Genomic DNA, 23,974 nt, shown 5'->3' on the forward strand with positions numbered 1-23,974 from the left:
TCCTCCAGGAGGGCGGACCAGAGGGGCGCCTGTCCAACCTCACCCGCTAGGACTCTCAGCACGAGGGGGCTCCATGCAGAGCTGCGGAACACAGGCCCCCTGGTCCGGGCTGACGCACGTCCCTGGGCTGCACACCTGTCAACCAGAAACTAGCTTCCGGGCCCTGGAACCTTACCAGGTCACCCCGAGGAAGAAACCCTTCACAACCAGGAAGTCTTCATTTTCCTGCAAGAGTTTAGACTCTTTTATTGAGCGGCAGAGTTTTGGAGGTGTTTACACCGTGCAGAAATGAGGGGGACAGGCACCATGAGGCCCCCTCAAACGACAAGAGAGGAGAAAACCAGAAGAGCCATGACCATCAGAGAGCTCACTCATCAAGAAGCCACGAGCGCGGTCCCACCAGAGGCAGGCATGCGGGACCTGGGCGTCTCATGTCCCTCTGGCCGCCACGCATTTCCAAGGGTGGGGGACGGGCACAGCGTCACAAGGCCGGGGCCACGGGTGGGGGACGGGCACAGCGCCACAGCGAGGCTGGGGCCCACGGGCTACTTGAGGAGCTTCGCCACGTTCAGACTGGGGACCACGATCTCCTTGAAGATGGGCACGTAGTTCGGGTTTGCCTGCGTCGGGCCCTGCTCCAGCGTCTCGATGATGGTCTGCTTCATGTCCCGGCTGGTGTCCCCCCTCATGGCCAGCAGGGCACCGATGTGGTCATCCCTGTGGATGCGGGGACACCAGGGCTGCGTCAGGGGTGCACGCACAGCCACTGGCCCCCAGGCCCGGCTCAAACTCCCCCAGTGCTCTCCCCATGCCTGGCTCAGCCAACCCCAAGGCCCCAGAGGGGGCTGGACAGCTGCAGACCACTCGTAACAACAGCAGAGAAACCAGAGTTCTCCTCTCACTGTGGCCTTTTCTTCAAGCTACAAGCACAAAGCTTTCTAGACTCTGTTCTCCTAAATTTTTAATGGACTGCCTGCTTAGAGCAGGAGGACCCTGGGGAGAACAGGACCACCAGGCCCTCCTGCTTGAAGCCCAGAACACTGGCAGAAAGGGAAGACACTGGCTGAGTGTCTTGGTCGAGTGTGGCACGTGTCCCCTCTTCTCTGAACCCAGGAGCACAAGAGGAGCTTCCCGAAGCCACCTTGCTGTGCACCTTCCCCAGCAAACAGAGCGTGACCGACGCCCCACCTGTTCACTGGTGCTGACCCCAGGAGACGCGGCCCATGTTGGGGGCCTGTGGGCTCCAGGGCCTGTGGAGGGCCAGGGGAGGCACAGAGACATTGCTGTTCTCTGCAGTCCACTCTACTCCTGGCGGTCGCCCCCCCAGTCTGTCCCCGCAGGAGCCCAGACCCTCCTCCCCGCCCCCCCCAGTGGCGCTCACACCTGACAGCCAGGCTCTCCCATCTTCCCAGTGACCCTAGGAATGAGCCTGCTGCTCTGTGCCATGAATTCTAGCTGGAACAGGAAGGCACACTGGCCCTTACCTGATGTCTGGGTATTTGCTGACCAGCGTGGAGACTTCCAGATAGAGAAGAGACGGGTCTGTCAGCTTAATAACTTCTGCGACGGCAGTGATGGTGTCACAGTACCCATCCGCATCCTCCCCAAAACCCTGGAAGACAGGGCGCCAGCGGCTGAGGGCCACAAAGGGGGACCCCTGACGAGTCTCTGTCAAGCCCTCACTTTGGCTGGCTCCCCACCTCCTACGTAGGTGGCTCTGGATCCAGCTCAGGATCCACAGTGGAGCCCTCACCAAGCACTCAATGGCGGTGCTACCGGCAGGAGGGCGGGGACAGTCGACAGGGAGTGAGCCCAGGACTGCCCATGAGGGTCAGGCTAGCGTCTGGCTAGCGCTGCCCCCCAAGGGTCTAGAAGCCATGCCCCAGTGCACGAAGCCTCAGCCACAGGGTCCACCAGACCTTCCCGTTCACACAAGAGAGGCCGACAGGTCACCCGGTCCCCAACCAACTGGCCTATGGCCCTGGGGGTGGGGACGATGAGAAAGCCTCGGGGCCCAGGCGGCACTCACGGAGGCCAGCTTCCGGAACAGGTGGCGGAGCTGCGCGGCCTCCCGGACCATCCTCTCTGCGCCTTCCTTGCGCTCCTCTGCGCTGCGGAAGGAGATGCGCTTCTGCATGACGGCCCGCAGGTACTCCAGCACCACGCGCCGCTGCGCCTCTGCCGTCATCCTCTGCGGGCAGACACAGGGTCAGCGAGGTCCCTGCGGAGGTCCACCCTCTGTGGAGACCCGGGCGGGCGAGCCCTCGCCAATCGCCGGCAGAACCCTCCAGCAGGTGCACATCCGAGGTTTCCACTGCATCACCTCGCTGAACCACAACCCCATTCGCTACGGTGCTTTCCACGAAGTGGTGAAAGGAAACTGGAAACAAGGTTCTCTCACGAAACACGCGCCCGCCAGCCGCTTGAGAGGAGCCATCCAGACAAGACCCGTCTACCATCCGGAGGCCTGCACACAGCACTTGCCAGACACCGGCATTCAAGCGACACAACAGATGTTTACGGAAGTAAACAGTGGAACCAAAAACTGTGCAAGCAACGGACGAGAGGGCTGCACGCCGACCTCTGACCGGCCAGAGGCTTCCTGGCAGGCGAGGGGACCGGTCGGTCGGGGGTTCCAACCACCGGGCCTCCCTACAGGTATCACTTTTAGTGGCTGAGTCACGAGAATTCCCTGTAAAATTAGTCCTTAGACAAGGGCTATACTGGGTCCCAGCCAACGCAGCAGGACAGGAAGACACGAAAGGTGCGAGGACCAGAAACGAAAACAGTGTCTCTGTTAAAATGACACAACCACGTACGTACAGGTCTGAAAGGGTCCAGAGACAAATCCTAGAAACACAAAGTTTTACAATATCTGAACGTGAGGTCAGTGTATTAAAACCACTTCCATAAGCCAGAAGCAAACTTCTTAAAATATATCACTTTTTACGGTACACAAGCACGGCCCAACGCCCTGGCAGGACACGCGAGGAGGGAGTGAGGAGAGACGCCCGGGCCCTGCAGGAGGACTTCATGCAGACGGCCGAGGGACACGGGGGCTCGGGCACACGGCTCCTTCCTTCGCCCATCTGCAGCAGGGCTCCCAGGTCCTTGCAGGGCCTGGCCGCACGGGGAAGAACCCTTGGGCCTCTGCCGGAGTGGAAACACAGCCAGGCTGCCTGTGCCCGGGACGGGGATCCGGAGAGGGGACGGCTGCTTCACCCTGGTCCACAGCCACTGCCTCCACCCTCCCTGCCAGGGGTCCCCATCACGAGCACTGCCTGCGTGTGTGGCCTTGTGCCAAAGACGGTTCGGTGGGGTGCCAGGAGGCAGTAAGGGTAAAGGAACAACAGAAACCCCTTTAGACGCTGATGTGTCCTCCCTGCCTCAGGTTACTGAAACCACCTGTGAACACCCAGTCACAGAAGAACTGGACACTGAGTTCCACACGAGATGCCATGTGGGCTCCAACATGCAGGTGAGCACACGCCAACACCAAGTGGCTGTGCCCGCGCCCTTACCTTTTTATACGGCTTTTTAATTTTGGCAAAGTCATTGAAATAGTCTTCCACGGTAACACAAATGGTGTCCACGGCGTTGGACCCCAACAGCCACTTCCTCGTCATCAGCTCACTGAGATGTTGCTGAAAAGTGAAGGACAGAGAAAAACGTCATTTGGACGCTGTCCCCAAGTCACGTGTATCGGGAGGAAGGTGCTGCAGAGCCTTGGTGCCGTTCTGTGACAGCAGACACACTCACGGGAAACCCCACTGGCCCGCGATCCGCGAACGCGTACCTTAGCTGCGGGAGGTGGACGCCGCACGTGACCGTCATGCTGGGCTGCGTCCTCTACGCACGCCTGCAGTACACGTGCTGCCTTTAACATTCACGAGCATTTATTGCTTGATACTCTGCAACTCATTTACCCCAGCCTGACGGACACTTACAGTTTTTCACACTTGGCAATTACAAAGAAGGCTGCGACGAATTTGTGTTTCCGCAGGTGAAACCCCAAGAGCGTAACTCAGTCCACAAGTGTGCAAAGTGAAGCGTCAGTAGCCCTCCAGAAACTGCTGTCTGCACGTCTGTCCCCAGGCCGGCGACAACACGGACAGGTACTGCCGTGTTTAACCCTTGCTGTCCCGCTAAGCAACAGATACCACTTGGCTTGAATTTGCATATCCTGAAGGTCAGGGAGATAGGCAATTTTGTTTTGTATTTAGGACACTTGTAAAAACCCTTTTCTGTGAAACTTGGTCATCCTTTACTTTTCTCTTAGAGTTGTTACTTTATTTTGAAATGATTTCAAACGCATACATTTCATCTGTTTTCTACGCCATTTTCAAGAAAGTTACAGACCTCACAAAACGATCCCACCAATCACCCCAAAAGCTCCTTTCCAGCTACTTCCTTCCCAGCAGGACCTGAGATCGATCACAGTTTTAGTTTGTTCAATATATTCTGGTTTCTGCGAACATATCTAGATAATGCTAAGCCATCTAACCTGACTTGCTGTTCTCGGTGTATTATCCCTCAGATGTGATGCGAAACGCACTTTGTTAATGGCTTGTTTTGTGTTTTCACTCAAAGCTGAGACTGGTCTACGTGATGCGTGTGCAGTGTGCACATATTCTCAATTTGGTTCTGGTTTTGAGAACTCGCTAATGAACGTAATCCGTCTGCACACTTGCCCCCACTGAGTCTCCTCACAGTTCACGGGGTCTCTGCTCAGCTGTACACTGGAAGGGCCCCAAACCTGGGCCTCTGTCGTACAGGCATACGTCACAGAGACGGAAAAAGCCCTTTGACAGTGAGAGAGGTGAAGTCGAGTGTCAGCTGGGTGCGTGTCCCCGAGGGCACACAGGACGGTAGCCCCGTTTTCAGCCTAGAAACGAAACGGCAAAGAAGCGGCTCCCACCTCCAGGTCCAGGAAGACCTCCTCCAGCAGGCTGCCACAGCCTTCCTTCGCAATGGCGTCCAGAATCCCGTCCATGCTTGGCTGGCTCAGAGACACGCCTGCTTCCGCGTCACTTTTCAAGTACTTCCTCTTTAAACTGACTATGGATTCTCTACGAGGCAACAGTTACGGCTCCGTGAAGTGGCCGAGCGCCCTTACCCGCTCCGCTGTTGTTTCTGGGCCGCCCTGTCCACGGTCACTTACTTAAAGGTCTGGCAGTTGTTGATGATGGCGATCACATACTGCACGTAGCAGTGCGGGTGCTGCCGGTCCCTCAGGTGTTGTTCTTTGTACGACTGGGTTTCGTCCTTGTATCTGGAACACACAGCCCCAGTAAACATCAGTCGAGGGGCAGGTGGGTGTGCCGGGCGCCACGCTGACATCACACCTCATAAATAAATACATCTGGCACCGCTGACACCTGAGCAGGCAAGTCTTTACAAATAAGGTGAGTTTTGGGATGATCTGTAAGACCAGGGAAGCTGATCACTTTAAACGGACTCTTGAAGATAAATCTTCTATCGGGCTTTAAAATATGGTTCAGGATTCTCATTACACAAATATTTAGAAATATTTCTGAGTAAATGGGAAATTATTATTTCATCGGACATACAACTTGCCTAGAAATGCATACAATAGTGTTGAGAACATTATCAAATATTAGATAAAATTTCACTTTCTGAAGAAGAACCAATAAATTACTCAAAAATAAATAACTCATTTGAGGTCAAGAAAACAAGCAAGTGAGATCACTACACGCTTTATTTCTGAATTTGTTAGATTCCCAAACACGCACAGGAGTAGAATAGCACAATGTACTGTATGTATGTTTAAAAGACCTTAAGAAAGAAGCAAACTGAAAACTGCCAATTACAGAGAAATAATTAAGCATTTATTCTGCCTTTCTGTCCGACATGTGGTTCAGGTAATCAAGCTTCTGAGGCTGATGAGGAAAGTTTCCTCTTTCTGCTAACAAAAGGACTAAACAAGGCCATGATGTGCAGGTGGGTGACTGACGGGGACTCTCAGTGAGGGGCCCAGCTGTCGGCGCCTGAGCCAGCAGAGGACACAGGGACGTGCATCTCCTCGTGTACACACTGCCTGTGCGGGCTTCTTACCAAAGGGCAAGGTGATAAAGATGAAACCCACAGCCTTTAGAGCCAACACGTGGTTGGCAGGTGGATGGCAGTCAGGGTTAGGCGCTGTGAGATAATCTGACACGTGTCCACAGGCCAGTGGCTGAAAGAGGGGCAAGGCCGCACTCGAGGACCCGAGACCTCGCCACGCAGACCCTGCCGCTACCCCGTCTGAATATGTAACTTGAAAGAGGTTTTCCTGGATCAACAGGGGGACGGGGGGACCCAAATGCAAATTTGGTGTCAGATGATCCCAAGAAAGGATGCTCATGTGTACGTGGGTTGATGGCCCTACAGTGAGATAAGAACGCAGGAAATGAGGTGCCTGGATGTCTGGGATTTGCTTTAAAGTCCTCGGGGTGTACAGATGAGGTGAAGGGGGCTTTAAAGGGACAGCTTTTGAAGACGGATGACGGGTTGAGGTTTTTACACCTTTCTACTTCTGTAGAGGTTTGAAAATCTCCTTTGTGAACAATGCAGAGGGAGGGAGGGGTCCTGGAAACACACCCCGAGACGCCCTGGAGGGCCGACTGCCAGTGATGGAATGTGGAGCCACCACCGAAGGAGTCTCCCCCTCCTGGGCCAGGGGCAGTTCAGACAACAGGAAGGACGCGTCTGGAGGAGACTCTAATGACGGCGGCCCTGACCTCACTGCCCAGGAGACCTCACTGCCCAGCGGACCGTCCAGACTCTCAGGAAAATGGCACAGTCCGTTCCAAAGGAAGACAGTAAGAAAAGGCTTGTTTCAAAATAACAAAGGTCACTATAGCAAATCCGGGCTTCAAGCATTTTTTAACACCAGGCGTATCGGGATCAAAATTTTGCTTTTAAGTTTTGAAAACATACACTTTCTAAATCAGCACGCTGGCAAAAATACATACCTGCTCAGGAAAGAATTCATTTGCTGAAGACACAGAACTAGTACCTTTGTTTTCAGGTCTTCACTTATCTGAGCAGCAACTTGGAGATTCTGTTCAAACATCTAAAAATTGGAGAACTTATCAATTGTCATATAAACTCACAAGAGTTTCCCATTACATAAAACCCCTATCTGCCAATTGGTAGTTACAGTCCACATTCAGAAAAAAAAAATGAAACCGCTTGAAAAATAACAAAGTCAAACAACTTTCTCACTAGATAGAAAAAAACCAAGTGAATCACTTCCTAATTACCTGCAAACAGGCTGGTCTCCACAAAGAGGGAAATGTATATGCTGCCCAGACGGGGAGGCTGGGTGTGGCTGGGGTCACATGGGTGCCGGGGGTTGTGCTAGGATTTGCCACGGGGATTCCTTACGAAGAGTTAGGAGGGCATACACTGGACTGAGGGGAGGCAGATGTACAGAGACACAGAAAGGCCAGACGGCCAAGCCGACTCCAGGCCCGTGGCACACGAGGCCTGTCAGGACACCAGTTTCCAAAATAAGGGAAAGGGTGGGGCCCCATCGGATGCTGACGGTGTCACCCAGAGACAGACGCCCGCATCGCTTACTTGTGCCCAGCTGGTGCCCAAGCACACGCCACTGATACGGTCCCACACAAGTATCAGAACACGGCTCAGCCCCCCTCCTGCCAGAAAGCTTCCTCCAGGAAGAAAAGCCGACAGGAAAGAAGCTGGAGGGCGCCAGCAAGTGCCAGGCATTAAAAAGTAATCATAAGAAGGCATGATTATGGCCAAAACATAAAGGACCCCTTCCCAAATCCATCAGGCGATGTTCAATCAGGCGGCATTTATGAAGACAAATCTTGGACATTTCCAACATGAGGAAACGTCAGAAAGCAAACTCCTATCTGAGCACCATACGCAAATAACACGTAATTAGGTTCTAGTTCAAATCCGAACACCTCACGGAAACTAAAGCAACGGTGGGCACAACTGCTTCAGACGGAGAAGGGCCTGAAGTACGAGGTGGGGCTCCCTCTGTCTTTACTACAGGGGCGGCTTCCTGCTGATCTGCAGCACCCACAGAGCCCACGGACAGGCCAGGAATGACCCTCGATGGTGCACAGTACCTGGAAGACGATGGCAGGGAGTGTCGTCTGGTAGTACCCATCTTGGTCGGCTTCGGGCTCCGTCTCTTTCAGCCAGTCTTTCTTGTCTGTTTCTAGTGCTTTCCGCAGCCAGGCAATTATGTTTGACTAAAAGAAGTCCAGCATCGCAGAGAAAGAAGAGAAGAACAGGTCCCTCTGAAGCAAGGCAATGTCCTCTCTTCAGGGGTGCAGCAGCAGAAACCAAACTCAGGGTCCCGGGAGTCCCCGTTCCCACACGAGCCGTGCCACAAGCCGCCACCATGGCAGGTGGGGCCTCCACAGACAACCTTCCGGGCGAGAACCTCACTGCAGGCCAGGCCAGGCTGGTCAGAAGTACACAGAAGCACCAAGGCTGCCATGCTCCCAGCAGACCCGTCCACGAAGACCGCACACCGGCACTGTCGCTTCAGGACACAGACCCCACCCTGCTCAGCACCTCAGTCAGAATGCTATCTGCTACTCGGGCTCACCTTGTCCAAGGAAGCAGACCCTGACCTCCTCCTGTCACCACAGGCCACCTGGGGGTCTTGGGCGGCATCTGGTCCCCAACTGCCACCACCCTCCCACTCCTGGGCTCAGCTCTAAGAGGCTGGCTGGCACCACTGCCCGTCAGCAGGACATCCAGGGGCCTGCCTCCCAAAGCCTCCAGGGGTAGGACAGGCTCACTCCTCACTCCAGCCGGAGGAGGTTCAAACACGTACCTCAACCTCCAGACCCAGTGGCCAGAGGACAAGCCGCCCTCCTCATCTAACTGGCCACGTGCACTTCAAGACCCAACTTCTCAGAAACAGAGCCTGCACATCCTGAGGAAACCAACATCAAAACAGGTCTCTCCCCTGCCTTCTCTTGCCCACTGGCTTCGGTGACGGCGGCTTGACCCAGAGAGCCCACATCGTGGTCTATGTGAGGGACACAGCCTGGCTCGGGACCACACGGCACCTACTCACAGTGAGAGTCGACATGTATGTGTCAAGCAGCTCAGAGACCACATCTGGAGAAAGCAAAGGCTCCAGGGTGCTGACATCCACTTCTGGGGCCAGCTCCGCGTTCCCCATCATCTCTGCACTATGGCAAAACCAGGTACGAGAAAGAATAATTACTAGGAAGACAGAAAACACTCAGGTAAGTGCTCCTGGGTCTTGTCATACACGAAGTCCCCCCCTCCCCCCGACAATGCCACGCCGGGGAGGGGAGGCAGGGCTTGGGGAGAGTGCTGGGCGAGAAGGGGCCACATGAGGCGGCTCATTCCCTGGCCTCAGCCGGCTGCACCCACATCACTCAGGAAAGAAACCCTGTGAGAGGAAGAACTGTTTTTTCTACCCATAGCACCTCCCCATGGGGAAGGCCAGGGCCTGGCAAATACAAGGTGCTCAGTAGACAGGTTCTATCAAACAAGGGAGTAACACCCAAGTACAATAATTTAGAAACCAGACCCTGAAGTTAGTGTTGCTAATCTATGCGGTTCATAACCTAACGTGAGTCAGCAAAAAGTGTCAATACGTTCAGGCGACTGTGCTTAAGAAGACACGGATGGGAACGGAGTTCCAGAAAAAAGTTTCCATAAAGAAGTTAGTATCTACGTGTGGCTAGTCCTCAAAAGTCCGAGGTTTAAATATTCAGAAAACTCACACACCTTATGCCGTGTTCCCTAAATGTGTATTTACAATGAAAACGCTGAGTACTAACAGCTAGTCCACTATGTGTAAGAAATACAAGGTCTGGGGCGCCTGGGTGGCTCAGTCGGTTAAGCGGCCGACTTCGGCTCAGGTCATGATCTCACAGCCCGTGAGTTCGAGCCCCGTGTCGGGCTCTGTGAGGACAGCTCAGAGCCTGGAGCCCGTTTCGGATTCTGTGTCTCCCTCTCTCTGACCCTCCCCCGTTCATGCTCTGTCTCTCTCTGTCTCAAAAATAAATAAATGTTAAAAGAAAAAAAAAAAAAGAAAAAAAGAAATACAAGGTCTTCCTCAGTGAACTTCAGAAAATTCTGTGACTATTAAAAGACTTTTCATCCTAGATTTACACCCAGGGAATCTTTTAAAAAAAAAAATTTTTTTTAATGTTTATTTTTGAGACAGGGAGAGACAGAGCACAAGTGGGGGAGGGGCAGAGAAAGAGGGAGACAGAATCCAAAGCAGGCTCCAGGCTCTGAGCTGTGAGCACAGAGCCAGATGTGGGGATCGAACTCACAAACCGTGAGATCATGATCTGAGCCGAAGTCAGAGGCTTAACCGACTGAGCCCCCAAGGCACCCCTCACCCGAGATTCTTAGATCAACCTCAAACCAATCAAGCACAAAATCGCTCATTCCTCTTGTGAAGTGATAAAACCACAAGGCTGGAATGCAAAGAGAACAGACTTTTCTCGGCTACTGGTGAGAGTAAACCAGACTGGGGGCACCGGAAGCCAGGAGGACGGAGTGGTGCCTCCTTCCCAGCCATGTGACTATGCAGGTCCCGGGACCTCCTGTGCCCACGCGTCCCCACCTGTCCAACGGGGTGAAATCACACACTCGGGGTGCCACCGCAAGGAGGGAACGGGTTAGTGCACAGCAGGCTCAGTATCATAGAAAAGCGCAACACAGAGCCGCTCAATAGGGCCTGGGCATCAAGGGCACCACCTAAACACAAGGGCGTTCACACAACCAGAGTCTGGGCCCTGCCCTCAGGGGAAGCCCACAAACAGGCCAGAGAGGAGACTTTCGTCGGCAAGAAAACAAAGTCTGAGGGTGCCGAGCACACACCAGAGCAAAACAACTCAACTCTACGTGAACGAAATGCAAGAGTAAACCTGGAGTTACCTTGTGTAGGTGTTCAAGACCCAAGTCAACAGGCTCACGATCTCATTGGCTTCCAGGTCTTCGGACGCGAGCTCCTGCATCCGCGTGCTCAGGGCCTGGTGGTACATGCTCAGGAGGTTTCTGAAGATTTCATAATGCGGGGGGAAACACTGAACCATCAGGTTTTTGGCAACAATGAGGTCATCTAGCACGTACTTCCGTATAATTTCCAGGTGGCGGACGAGCCACATCTTGTCCGACTCCCTGGTGTCTGCCTGTGTGCCCTCAATTCTAGTGGTCACAGTTCTGTCCAAGATGGCAAACATTTTCTCCTTCCAGTTCTTGGGCCTCCCGGGAGGAACAAAACCGGTTTGCTTTTTTCGGTCGAGTATGCGCCTGTCAATTTTTTCTTCCCTTTCGATGATTCTAACAACTGAGACCAGCAAGGTGGGGTCGCGGCGAACAGTGACCAGTGACCTCTGCAGCACCATCCACAGCTGCTTGGCCAGCTCGTCCGAAAGCCCCTGTGTGCTCCCGAAGTAGCCGTGGATGAGGGTCATGTCACGAGTGTTCCCACTGTCCATGCGGTACTGCTCGTACATCAGCCCGTCCCGGGAGCACTCCAGGTCCATCAGCTTCCGGTGGGCCTGCAGGAGTGCCCCCTGTTCTATGAGGTCCTGGGTCTCCCTCACGATCTCGGGCACTAGGGAAAAAGGCACAAGATGGCACTGTGAAAACCACACAAAAGGCTGCGCGGGACGCTGGGAAGGAGGCGGAGGATGGGGACCTGTCTGTGCGGGATGCTGGGAAGGAGGAGCACGGGCACCTGTCTGTGTGGGAGGCTGGGAAGGACACAGAGGACACAGCATGGGGACCTGTCTTGCCACCCAGACAACTGCACTGGCAGAAGCTGGGTAACTACTTGGACCGTGGAGTCTGCGGAAGGCCAGCAACTTCCCAGAGAAGGCTTGGTGGTAAACTGAGGTTAATTTCCGTCCGTCGCAGCTCTGAGCACAGGAGCAGCTCCCCAGGCCCGGCCCAGCCCGCCACATGCTCTTGAAGCAGCTCGCACACAGCCCGAGAGAACCTGGGTGAGCAGAAAGGACCACGTCCTCCAATACTAAGGATCTGTGTCCCCACTGCTGGCTGATCAGGGAGATGCGGACACGGAGGTGGAGCCTACTGTTACTACAGGCCCACCACCAACGTTGTAACCCTTCTCTCTTCCACCAGGTGACTTCTGGGGGATTTAAAGAGCCAGTGCCTCTTTCCCCCTCTGTTTTTATTCCCTTCTCCCTCCAGACATAGGTCCAGGCTCAGCAGACCTGAGAAGACCTTCAATACTTCTGGGTCTGATCTGCAGCACAGGGACAGCCTCCAATAACCAAAACACAAGTAATAAACAAAATCACCCCCTGCGGAAGAGGAGCACCTGATTTCAGAGTTCTCAGGTTACCAGATTCAAATGCCCAATGTCCAACGGAAAAAAAAAAATCACAAGGCATCAAAAGTTACAGGGAAGTATGGAGATTCAGGGGAAAAAATTACCCAACACAAACCATCCGTGAGAAACACTAGGTGGCTGGTCTACCAGACAAAGACTTTAAAGCAAGTCTTAAACGTGCTCCAGAGACTAAAGAAAGAGGTGCAGAAAGCCCAGAAAATGATACGGGAACAAAATGCAAACATCAATGAAGAGCCAGGAACCCTAAAAGGAAACCAAAAACCACCCTGAAAGTGAAAACATTTATCTCAAGTGTACAAAGGCAGGTCTGATGGTCAGAAGGAAGACTGCGGACCAAAATGGGACAATGGACATTACCAGGTGAGAGGACCAGAAGGAAAAAGGACTAAAGGAGAGTGACCAGAGCCTCGGGGGTCTGTGGGCCACCATCAGGTGACCAGCACGCACACTGTGGGCGTCCCAGAAGAGGGAAAGAGAGAAAAGGGGGCAGAGAAATGATCTGACTAGTGGTCAAACTTGCATTTAACTTGATCAAAGACAGGTCTATGAACACCTGAAAACTCACTAAACTCCAAGAAGAAAAAACTCAGAGGATCTAGAACAAGACATGTTACAAACACACTGCTGAAAACCAAAGACAAAGGGAGAACCTTGAAAGCCGTGAGGGGGAAGCAGCTGGCTGCCTATGAGGGAACCTCAGTGAGACAAGAAGGTTGTTCACCGTGGAGGCCTGACAGCAGGGGGCTGGGACAGTCGAAGACTGAAAGGAAACCACTGTCACCTGAGTCCCATACCCAGCAAAACTATCCTTCAAAATGAAGGAGATATGAAGACACTGCCAGACACACACCAGCCGAGGGAGCTCGTGACCCCAAAACCTGCCCGGAGACCTCCTGGGAGCCCTGCAGGTGACACGAAAGGATGCGGGACAGTAATGCAAAGCTGGGTCGAGAAGTACAGATTTCGGTAAGGGAAATATATGGGTAGCTGGAGAAACCAGTGTTATTGTAACTTTGGTTTGTACCTTTACTTTTTGTTCTAAGTAATTTAAAAGACTAATACAGCTAGGGAAAAAATTACTTGTTCAAAGATAATATTACCATAACTGGTTTATAATTCCACATGATTTGAGACTAATACATAAAAAAAAACAACCAGCGAGTCTGTTTTTGGACAACATATAAAGATGTAAGTTTGTGACATCGACAACTGAAAAGGGGTAAGGACGGCATCATGTAGGAGGAGGGTTTTCATCTGTTATTGAAGTTAAGCCAGGATAAATTCAGAGTATTTTAACTTTATTTTTTAAATGTGATCCCCATGGTAACCACAAAGAAAACAGCTATTGGATATATAAAAAAAGGAAGTGAGGAGTAATTCAAACATTTCACTACAAAAAAATCAACTAAACACAAAACAAGACAATAATGCAGACACGATAGACACAAAGGCCGTAAGGCACACAGAAATCAAATGGGGAAGTGACGGAAGTAAGGCACCCACTATCAGGGATTACTCTACACGTAAGTGGATTAAACTCTCCCATCAGAAGACCAAGACCGCAAAAGGGACACAAACACAAGATGCAGCCACCTGGCATCTACAAGAGACTCACTTGAGATCCACAGATACAAACCGTGTGAAATGAGAGGCCGGAGGGAACACTCCATGTGAACAGTGACCAGATTAGAGCAGGTGGCCCTACCAGTATCAGCCAAAACAGACCCCAAATCAACAAGTTTACAAGACACAAAGAAGGCATTATATGTTAATAAGAAGCTCTTTACAGCCAGAAGATACAATTACAAACACTGACGCACTCAACGAGAGACCGCCGAATTACACGAAGCGGAAATCCGCAAGATTGGGGAATAGACAGTCCTGTGATCATAGCTGGGAGACTTCGATGTCACTCACAGTAACGGACAGGACAAGCAGTCAAGAGAGAAGGACACAGAGGACCTGAACCCCACAAGCACCGACCTCTAACAGACACCCAGGGGACACTCCACCCAGCAGTGGCACACCTGTTCCTCCAAGAGCACGTTTTCCAGGACAGACCACATCTTACACCACTAATTAAATCTCAGTAGATTTTAAAAGACAGATATTATACAAAATACCTTCTCCAACCATGATAGATGAAGTTAGAAATCTGTAACATTAGAAAAATGCACAAATCTGTGGACATTAAACATATTCAATCACTGGATCAAAGAAAAAAATCACAAAAGAAATTAGAAAACACCTATGAAAACACAGCACACCAAAACTCATGGGACCAAGGAAAGCAGTTTAAAGGAGAAGTGTATGAACTCTAAATGCTTACATCAAAGAAAAGGAAAAATGTCAAGTCAACAACCGAACTTTATAATTTAGGGAACCAGGAGAAGAGCAGGGTGACCCTAAGGTCAGCAGAAGGAAGGCAGTAAAGAGGAAAGCAGAGAGAAACAAAACAGACAACAGGAAAAGAACACAGAAAATCGACAAAACCAAAAGGTGGTTCTTTGAAAAGATCAACAGTTGACAAACCTTTGGCTAAATGGTCTTAAAAAGAGAGAGAAGACTCAAATACTAAAATCAGAAATGAAAGTGGGGACATGGCTGCCGATCCTGCAGAAATACGACCACAAGAGTCCTGGAAACTGTACAACGACCTAGACAAGGGGCACAAACCCACCCAGACTGACCCTGAAGAACAGGAAATCTTTTTTTTTTTTAAGTTTATTTATCTTGGGAGCAAGCGTGAGCAGGCGAGGGCAGAGAGAGAGGGAGGGAGAGGATCCCAAGCACGCTCCCCAATGTCAGCGCAATCTTGTAATCGTGAGATCATGACCTGAGCCGAAACCAAGAGCGGGACCCTTAACCGACTGAGCCTCCCAGGCACCCCTGAAGAAACGGAAAATCTAAACAGACCCATAACTAGTAAAGGGAGGGGAAGTGGGAGCTAACATTTAACGGGTGTAAAATTTGTTTTTTCTTTCAGTTTTACTAGCATGTGACGGGCACGCAACACTGTCCCATGCCTGTTTCACGAGAGGAGTCCGGGGGTGGGTGGTCATGACAGCTGCACAACAACGTGAAAGCACTTGACACCACAGAACTGTACACGCAAACAATCAGGCTGATAAACTTTCCACCCTGTGTATCTTACATTAAAATAAAGTGGGGGGGGGGGAAGGCTGTGTGCACAGGACTCCTGAATTACAGGTAACGAGAAAAGCCTGAAGGCCGTCAAACCAGCACATCTTGGCTTCCCAGGGGAATTCTACCAGCCATTTAAAGCAGAAATCATACCTATCCTTCTCAAGCTATTCTAAAAAATAGAAAAGGAAGGAAAACTTCCAGACTCATTCTACGAAGCCAGCATTACTTTGATTCCTAAACCAGACAGAGACCCAGTAAAAAAAGAGAACTACAGGCCAATAACCCTGATGAATATGGATGCAAAAATTCTCAATAAGATACTAGCAAATCGAATTCAACGGCATATAAAAAGAATTATTCACCATGATCAAGTGGGATTCATTCCTGGGAGCAGGGCTGGTTCAACATCCGCAAATCCATCAACGTGATACATCACATTAATAAAAGAAAAGAACCATATGATCCTGTCCATCTGTGCAGAAAAAGCATTTGACAAAATTCAGTATCCTTTCTTTTCTTTTTTTCAGTATCCTTTCTTAATAAAAACCCTCAAGAAAGTCAGGATAGAAGAAACATACTTAAACATAAAAGCCATTTATGAAAAGCCCACAGCTAATATCATCCTCAATGGGGAAAAACTGAGAGCTTTCTCCCTGAGATCAGGAACACGACAGGGATGTCCACTCTCACTGCTGTTGTTTAACATAGTGTTGGAAGTTCTAGCATCAGCAATCAGACAACAAAACGAAATCAAAGGCATCAAAATTGGCAAAGATGAAGTTAAGCTTTCACTTTTTGCAAATGACATATTATACACGGAAAATCCAATAGACTCCACCAAAAGCCTGTAGAACTGATACATGAATTCAGCCAAGTCACAGGATACAAAATCAATGTACAGAAATCAGCTGCATTCTTATACACTAATAATGAAGCAACAGAAAGACAAAGAAACAGATCCCATTCACAATTGCACCAAGAAGCATAAAATACCTAGGAATAAACCTAACCAAAGATGTAAAAGATCTGTATGCTGAAAACTATAGAAAGCTTATGAAGGAAATTGAAGAAGATATAAAGAAATGGAAAAACATTCCGTGCTCATGGATTGGAAGAATAAATATTGTTAAAATGTCAATACTACCCAAAGCTATCTACACATTCAGTGCAATCCCAATCAAAACTGCACCAGCATTCTTCTCGAAGCTCGAACAAGCAATCCTAAAATTTGTATGGAACCACAAAAGACCCCGAATAGCCAAAGTAATATTGAAGAAGACCAGCGGGAGGCATCACAATCCCAGACTTTAGCCTCTACTACAAAGCTATAATCATCAAGACAGCATGGTATTGGCACAAAAACAGACACACAGACCAATGGAACAGAATAGAAACCCCAGAACTAGACCCACCAAAGTATGGCCAACTAATCTGTGACAAAGCAGGAAAGAACATCCAATGGAAAAAAGACAGCCTCTTTAACAAATGGTGCCGGGAGAACTGGACAGCAACATGCAGAAGGATGAAACTAGACCACCTTCTTACACCATTCACAAAAACAAACTCAAAATGGATAAAGGACCTGAATGTGAGACAGGAAACCATCAAAACCCTAGAGGAGAAAGCAGGAAAAAACCTCTCTGACCTCAGCCGCAGCAATTTCTTACTTGACACATCCCCAAGGGCAAGGTAATTAAAAGCAAAAATGAACTACTGAGACCTCATGAAGATAAAAAGCTTCTGCAGAGCAAAAGGAAACAATCAACAAAACTAAAAGGCAACCAACAGAATGGGAAAAGATATTTGCAAATGACATATCGGACAAAGGGCTAGTATCCAAAATCTATGAAGAGCTCACCAAACTCCACACCCGAAAAACAAATAATCCAGTGAAGAAATGGGCAGAAAACATGAATAGACACTTCTCTAAAGAAGACATCCAGATGGCCAACAGGCACATGAAAAGATGCTCAACGTCGCTCCTCATCAGGGAAATACAAATCAAAACCACACTCAGGTATCACCTCACGCCAGTCAGAGTGGCTAAAATGAACAAATCAGGAGACCATAGATGCTGGCGAGGATGTGGAGAAACGGGAACCCTCTTGCACTGTTGGTGGGAATGCAAACTGGTGTAGCCTCTCTGGAAAACAGTGTGGAATTTCCTCAAAAAATTAAAAATAGATCTACCCTATGACCCAGCAATAGCACTGCTAGGAATTTACCCAAGGGATACAGGAGTGCTGATGCATAGGGCCACTTGTACCCCAATGTTCATAGCAGCACTCTCAACAATAGCCAAATTATGGAAAGAGCCTAAATGTCCATCAACTGACGAATGGATAAAGAAATTGTGGTTTATATACACAATGGGAATACTATGTGGCAATGAGAAAGAATGAAATATGGCCCTTTGTAGCAACACGGATGGAACTGGAGAGTGTTATGTTAAGTGAAATAAGTCATACAGAGAAAGACAGATACCATATGTTTTCACTCTTATGTGGATCCTGAGATACTTAACAGAAGTCCATGGGGGAGGGGAAGAAAAAAAAAAAAAAAAAGAGGTTAGAGAGAGAGAGAGAGAGCCAAAGCATAAGAAACTCTTAAAAACTGAGAACTAAGGGTTGATGGGGGGTGGGAGGGAGGGGAGGGTGGGTGATGGGTATTGAGGAGGGCACCTCTTGGGATGAGCACTGGGTGTTGTATGGAAACCAACTGGACAATAAATTTCATATTAAAAAAATTATAAAAAGAAAAACAAAAACAAAAACAAAACACCAGCACATCTTCCCAGTAAGATCTACTCCTAACAAAAATACATATGTAACACAGCCTCATTCATTCCTCAAGGGAAGGAAATTATTTTCAACCCCTGTGGATGGACTGCTTCCAGTAAAGTCACGTTCTGGTCATCTGGGGTTAGTTTTACAAGACTGGAAGGAAATCATAAGGAGAGAGAGATTAACTAGCAAGGTGCCAGCTGGGTGTCACAAAGGAGAGTCGGGCGTGGGGACTCCATGCTAGTCCTGGGGACGGCCACCAAGAGGAGCTGCCTCCTTAGCACCCGCTGCAGGGCCGGCAAGAGCTGTGCCGTTCGCGTAGCTATGTGGGAAGCAACTTGGAAGGTGGCCCAAGGTATCAGACCTCGGGAGGCTGAGTGCAGAGCGAGGGGTCAGACCAGGCGCGAGAGGGCCGAGGAGTCAGAGCCTGAGGACGCAAACTGCCAAGGTGCTTTGCAGTGCCACAGTGGTGGGAGACACGCGGCCTTGTGACGTTCAGGGGTCAAGCAGAGTTTAGGGAAGGACACAAAGAATCCACGGACACCAGACATGGGATAAAGGAAGGTTCGGCATCAGACTATCCCAAGGCCTCTGGCTGGGATGCTGGTGACCCTGATAAAGGGGAGGGGATGAGGGTGGCGGGAGACAGACTCTGGACTGTGCAGAGTGGACAGAGAGCCCCGCCCAGGTGACTGACACTGTTCCACAAGGCTGTGGAGTGTACTTCTTCTCAGTAATGAGGTGTCGGGACACGGCTCCGAAAGGGCCACTCCATACTCCCTTTTCCTGCGTCACTCCGCCAGCCCCCAGACCTCCACCAGGTCCCAAGGTCCCCGGCGCTGAGCTGCCTGACGCCACAGAGCAGTCCCTCCTCTGCCCTCCCCACCCTTGGCCTGTGAGCACTCTCTTCCACCTAGAAAACGCTACTCTCCTGCGTCACCTCTCTCTGGGAACTGGACCCTCCGTCTTGTTCACCAGGATGCATCTTCTCCTTGGCCTGTCAGGGCCCCCTGGTCTAGCAGCCATACTGTGGCCAGGGGAGCGAAGCTCCCAGAGCGCTTATTTGACTAACCCGTTTCTGTGCCTCTGTCCTGGCAAACAGAATGACAAGCATTCTCCTGGTCTTTGCAACTGGTCCCTTCGTCCTCAGTCCAAACAAGTAGTCAACTGCTTAGGCGGGAATCAAACCCACTATCCATGCAGAGGCAGGTCTACAAAACACCCTGCACGAAAGCTGGGTCCACCCCCGCATCACCCACAGAGCTGTGGGGAAGAGCACAGACAGGACGCCGCCCCTGACGCCCAAGGCGCCCGCCCTCCTCAGCTGTCCCCCCAGCCACCTGAGAAGATGTTCTTGAGGTTTTCCACGGCGGCAGCAAGCTGGCTGTGCCGCACGACAGCGTCCTTCACATCCTTGAGGCTCTCAACGGTGTTGATGCTCTGCCTCCAGTCTCTGCTGACATCGGCCAGGGACCGCTGGATGTCTGTGACGTCGTTCAGCGCGCTGTGGAGCTGGCTCAGGCCTGTACGCACACCATCCAACTGGGACTGGATCGCAGCCTAGGGGAGACACCCAGGGGAGACGCGTCGGGCTCTGCACCGGGCCTGGAGCCTAAGATATTCTCATTCTCTCTCTCTCTCTCTCTCTCTCTCTCTCTCTCTCTCTCTCTCTCTCTCTCCGTCTCTCCCCCCTCCCACCCCCCGGCCCTCTCTCTGGCTCATGGCTCACGAGGGACAGTGCCACTGTGCAGAACTGGTACATCTGAGATTCAGACTCCCTCCACCAGTGACGCCGGATGGCCACGAGCAAGCTGTACAGCCAGAAGGCAGGGGGCACGAAGGAATGGCAGCAGGTGGAGGGGACAGGGAAGGGAAAGACCAGGTGGCACAATCAAAGCCAGGAGCACACCTGACCCAGGAATCACAAACCGCAGGTAGAAATCATTAAGACGATGGTAACAGACTGCACAAGGTTCCTAAGTCACCAGTGATAATCCTCTGTTAATCCCACAAGTTTCTGGAACAGATAAAAATTCTGACTACAAATGTAGCGGGTCCAAACTATTTTTTAAATGAAAGGAAAACTACCATTTTAAATAAGTCTAACCGGCCTTCAGATGCTTCATTTTGGGACAAATGAATGACCCTCACCTGTCTCATCAAGCCTGCCATTGCCTGGATGCTAAAAGCGTTTTCGGCTGAAGAGGTGACCTTGCAGCCTCATTCTCTTAAGGGTGTTCCTTTGGGACTTCCAATATTCCCACAATCTCCTTTGTGAATCTACTGCTTGGTAATACAGGGTTGGAAGGAATGTGTTAAGGAAAGGTGATGTTCCATTCTGCCTCTTTCCAGATCGTCACAAAATCCAATTTAATTTAGCAAAACTACAATGAAGATGTTGTGCAGAAACCCAGAACTCAAAAGAAAAGAGATCTGTCCTGATTGGGAGTAAAGCCGACGCCCATGGCCTCTCTGGTCTCGTACCTTCAATCTGGCCTCCACAGAGGCCTTTTTCCGGGCCTCTCTTCTGCGATACTGCTCGACTTTATCCAGCTGGTCCGGGCGCTGAAGCATCCCAGCAACCCTTTGGACCGCTGTCGCAACAGCCTCCCGGTCTGTTTCCTTCATGATTACAAAGCAGGTGGGATGTCGGCACCTGTCATGCTAGAGGTGTCCTGTGAGGGTGCGGGGAGAGCGCGGGAGGAGGTCAGGGAAGGAAGAAATATCAGGTACAGAACTCATTCCCCTAACAGTCAGCTGTTCACAATGGAGCTGTAAAAACAGCATTTGAGATCATTAACCCACTAAACCCGAAAGCTGAACCGGGATTACGAGCTCCTTAATACGAGATGCAAACCTTCAGAACTCTGATATGAAGACAGTTCTACCCCTAAGTGGAGCAGAGGCACTCACAGGTATGAACTCTGATCTCTGAACAGAGAACGTGTCCGTGGGGACTTCAGACCCCTCATCCTATCAGATGTCGGTCTCCAAGGGACTTCTCTTCCCTAGACAAGGCCAATTTCTGGAGCCTTCACAGAACCCTTTGGCCACATCGGTGGGGCGGCTGTGCCCAGAGGCCTCGGTGAGGACGCGGAGGCACAGGGACAGCACACACCTCAACATGCCTCGCCCCTCCCCTGCTCAAGTCCCAGCCCACGCCCTGGGGTTCCGCTCAAAACTCACTGCCGTCTGTAATACCCAGCACTCTGCTGCCTGCACTGAACAGCCCAATAACCAAAGATGGGGGGGCAGAAGGCACCTGTGCTCAGGTACAACGTGCAGAGCACGGACGCTTGCCTGCCGGGCAAACCTACCTTCCAACCCAGCTCCAGAGCTCTATTCCTGGCACCAACAGGGGTATCTGGTGAGGCCTGCCAAGTGAGAGGGTTTCATACACACGGGATCCCCTGACCTCAGCTACTAAACTCCTACTTCTGCGCCTGTTTTCTGTGTACAGCTTCTTAAAGCGGAAGGGCCATCCTCTCCCTTAATACTTTACTTCTCATTCCCACAGCTTTCAGAAAAACCCAGAACTGCACCGACTATCTCCGCCATGGGCTCTGTATCAGGTAATCACTGGGTGCAGGATGCGCCTTTCTGCTCCTCTTTCGAAAGGCACTACGCTGCAACCAGTCCTTCCCACCAATGCCGAGAATCTAACGGGACAGAAAAATGCGCAGATGCCAAAGGCAACCAGCCTTAAATTCCACCACCCGAAGGCAGGCGTTTCCTCCTCAGCCCACACTCACTGCAGAGGTAACCCGCGCTTCCACCGGCCGCACACCTGCACGGTTTTCCGCATGGGGCGGGACGGTAACCGCAGAAGCGGGCCTCCAGCCGGTCGCAGGTGCGCACAGCAGGCCTCGGACGGCCCCCTGCGGCTGGCTCGGTGCCCCCCCGAAAGCTCCCCAGCGAGCGGCGCTCTCGGAGTCGACAGGCCCCTACCCACCGGGGTGAGGGGCGACATCGCGGCCTCAACCAAGCCTTCCCGGCCACAGAGCGACCGGGCCGCGCCAGTCGAGAGCCCGGCTGTGCTGCCCGTTTCCCCGCCGACCCCTCCCATTCCCCCCTCCGTCCCCTCCGTCCTCGCACCGCGCCGACCACCGCCCAGGAGCTCGCGCTCCCCCGCCGCCGTCTACGACTCACCGCCTCCACCGCCGCCGCCCGGCTCTGGGCCCGGAAGTAAGCCGCCCACAGACACTTCCGCTTCCGGCCGCGCGCCGGAAAGGCGGGGCCTGAGCTGTCAGACCTGTGGGCTGGCTGTCTCCTCCCACCGGGCGAGGTAGCCTTCAGGACCGGGTCCCGGCCCGGGTCGCTCCCACGGGGGTGGAGTGAGGAGGGTCCCTTCCTCACTCAGCCCCTCTTATTCCAGCCCTTCCTGTCCTCTCCCCTCCGCGGCCCCAGGCCGGCTGTTCTGTGCACCTGCCAGTGCCTCTCGTTGGGCACCGTTCTCAGTACTCATCTTCACTATGGTCTCTTTCCCCGTGTGTCCTTTCTGTAACCCTCTGTGACCTCCCTCAGTGAGGGAGCCACTGTGCCCCTCCATCGCTCCGCCTCATCTTGAGTATTTTCCGCCCTGGTTTCCATTACTGGGGCTCTGTGTATTTATTTGTCCACATCTGTCTTTCCTGTTACAATGTGGCAGGGGTTTTGTGGCCTTCACCGTGCCCCAGCTCCTCCCCAGACCCGTGACTGGCATAGGGCAGACATTCAGTAAATTAATGAACAAGGTGGGTAACGGTTGGTAATCAGTCACATCTGACTGTCTAGATCAACACCCAGCTTGTTACTTCGCAGCTTCTTAGCTGTTGTTACACCTTGGAATCAAAAATGAGCCCAGCCCCTCAGGATCAGCACATCTCAAGATCACCCCTTGTAATGAGTACAAACAAAACAGAAGCCCACCTGGGAACAACCCACAGTAGGACTTGTCACAAAATGCTAAGAGGGTGGAGGCCAAGCTGGGGGGTGGGGGGTGGGTCTTGGGGATGAGGAGTGTCACTGGGCAGAGGTGCAGGGGTGGGAGGTAGGGGGGGCTGCACTAGCTGGAAAGAAGAGGAGGAAGCAGGTCCCTGAGTTACTGTGTGAGGAGAGGCCCACTGGCCAGAACTAATTTCCAGAATGAGCGAGAACATGTGTTAAGCCACTCAGTTTCAGGGTTTGCCTGTTGTGGTAAGAAGCGCTATTTGCCTTATACTGACGGAAAACAAATCCTTTCGCTACATTACAGTTACTAGACCGTACAGATGGGCACCTCCTGAAATCCTGCCAAGATCAGTCAAACAGGAAGGAGACCGGAACATGGCAGGCATGGGAGCCAGCAGGGAGGAGAGTGGGGGCAGCGATGCAGGGGTGGGGCGCACAAGCGTGTGCACACACCTGGACACAAGGAGGGTGGGGGAGGGGGATGCAGGTGTGTGACCCCCCACCCCCATTGCTGTGGTCGTACAAACCGCAACTTGCCATCAGCTGAACGTCTGAGGAGGGGCAGTACTGTGGCACGATACTAACTCCGAGAGTTGACCCCTTTGTGGGTTCATCTGTACCTAGTAATTTATGAAAATATATTACTAAGTTGAACAATGGATGTACACAAAAAGTTGAAATTATGTTTGAAATTGTGAATGCAAAGGTACTTTGAAACTAATGAATAAAAAATTTGCCAAATTTGTCAAGG

At 51.5% G+C, this 23,974-nt stretch overlaps 1 protein-coding gene across 5 annotated transcripts; it reads right to left on the bottom strand.

Annotated features, from left to right (window-relative positions):
• Window positions 1-216: 216 nt before the first annotated feature.
• Window positions 217-22,494, bottom strand: EXOC3 (exocyst complex component 3). 5 transcript variants are annotated; one of them, XM_047848450.1, is made up of 14 exons: window positions 22,444-22,491; window positions 21,612-21,668; window positions 20,779-20,969; window positions 19,635-19,854; window positions 10,921-11,602; window positions 9,071-9,188; window positions 8,106-8,231; window positions 6,975-7,075; window positions 5,162-5,272; window positions 4,919-5,069; window positions 3,522-3,644; window positions 2,030-2,191; window positions 1,485-1,612; window positions 217-717 (listed from the first exon to the last, which is right to left on the bottom strand). In XM_047848450.1, the coding sequence occupies exons 3-14, from the start codon at window positions 20,920-20,922 to the stop codon at window positions 546-548; spliced, it is 2,238 nt and encodes a 745-aa protein (XP_047704406.1). In that variant the 5' UTR covers window positions 20,923-20,969; window positions 21,612-21,668; window positions 22,444-22,491; the 3' UTR covers window positions 217-545. The 5 variants fall into 5 exon arrangements, with proteins under 5 accessions (XP_047704406.1, XP_047704410.1, XP_047704408.1 ...); XM_047848454.1 differs by lacking the exon at window positions 22,444-22,491 and adding an exon at window positions 22,390-22,424; XM_047848452.1 differs by lacking the exon at window positions 21,612-21,668.
• Window positions 22,495-23,974: the final 1,480 nt, after the last annotated feature.

Source organism: Prionailurus viverrinus, unplaced genomic scaffold (assembly GCF_022837055.1).
Source record: "Prionailurus viverrinus isolate Anna unplaced genomic scaffold, UM_Priviv_1.0 scaffold_63, whole genome shotgun sequence".
NCBI classification, from domain to species: Eukaryota; Metazoa; Chordata; class Mammalia; order Carnivora; family Felidae; genus Prionailurus; species Prionailurus viverrinus.

Bases quoted from the DNA above. Each gene is read 5' to 3' on its own strand.
- EXOC3 (XM_047848452.1), bottom strand. From the start codon at position 20,922: ATGAAGGAAACAGACCGGGAGGCTGTTGCGACAGCGGTCCAAAGGGTT. The intron at 8,232-9,070 runs GTGAGTAGGTGC...GACTTCTTTTAG, and splicing joins CATACATGTCGACTCTCACT to TCAAACATAATTGCCTGGCT. The intron at 1,613-2,029 runs GTGAGTGCCGCC...CCTGTCTTCCAG, and splicing joins TGTTCCGGAAGCTGGCCTCC to GGTTTTGGGGAGGATGCGGA.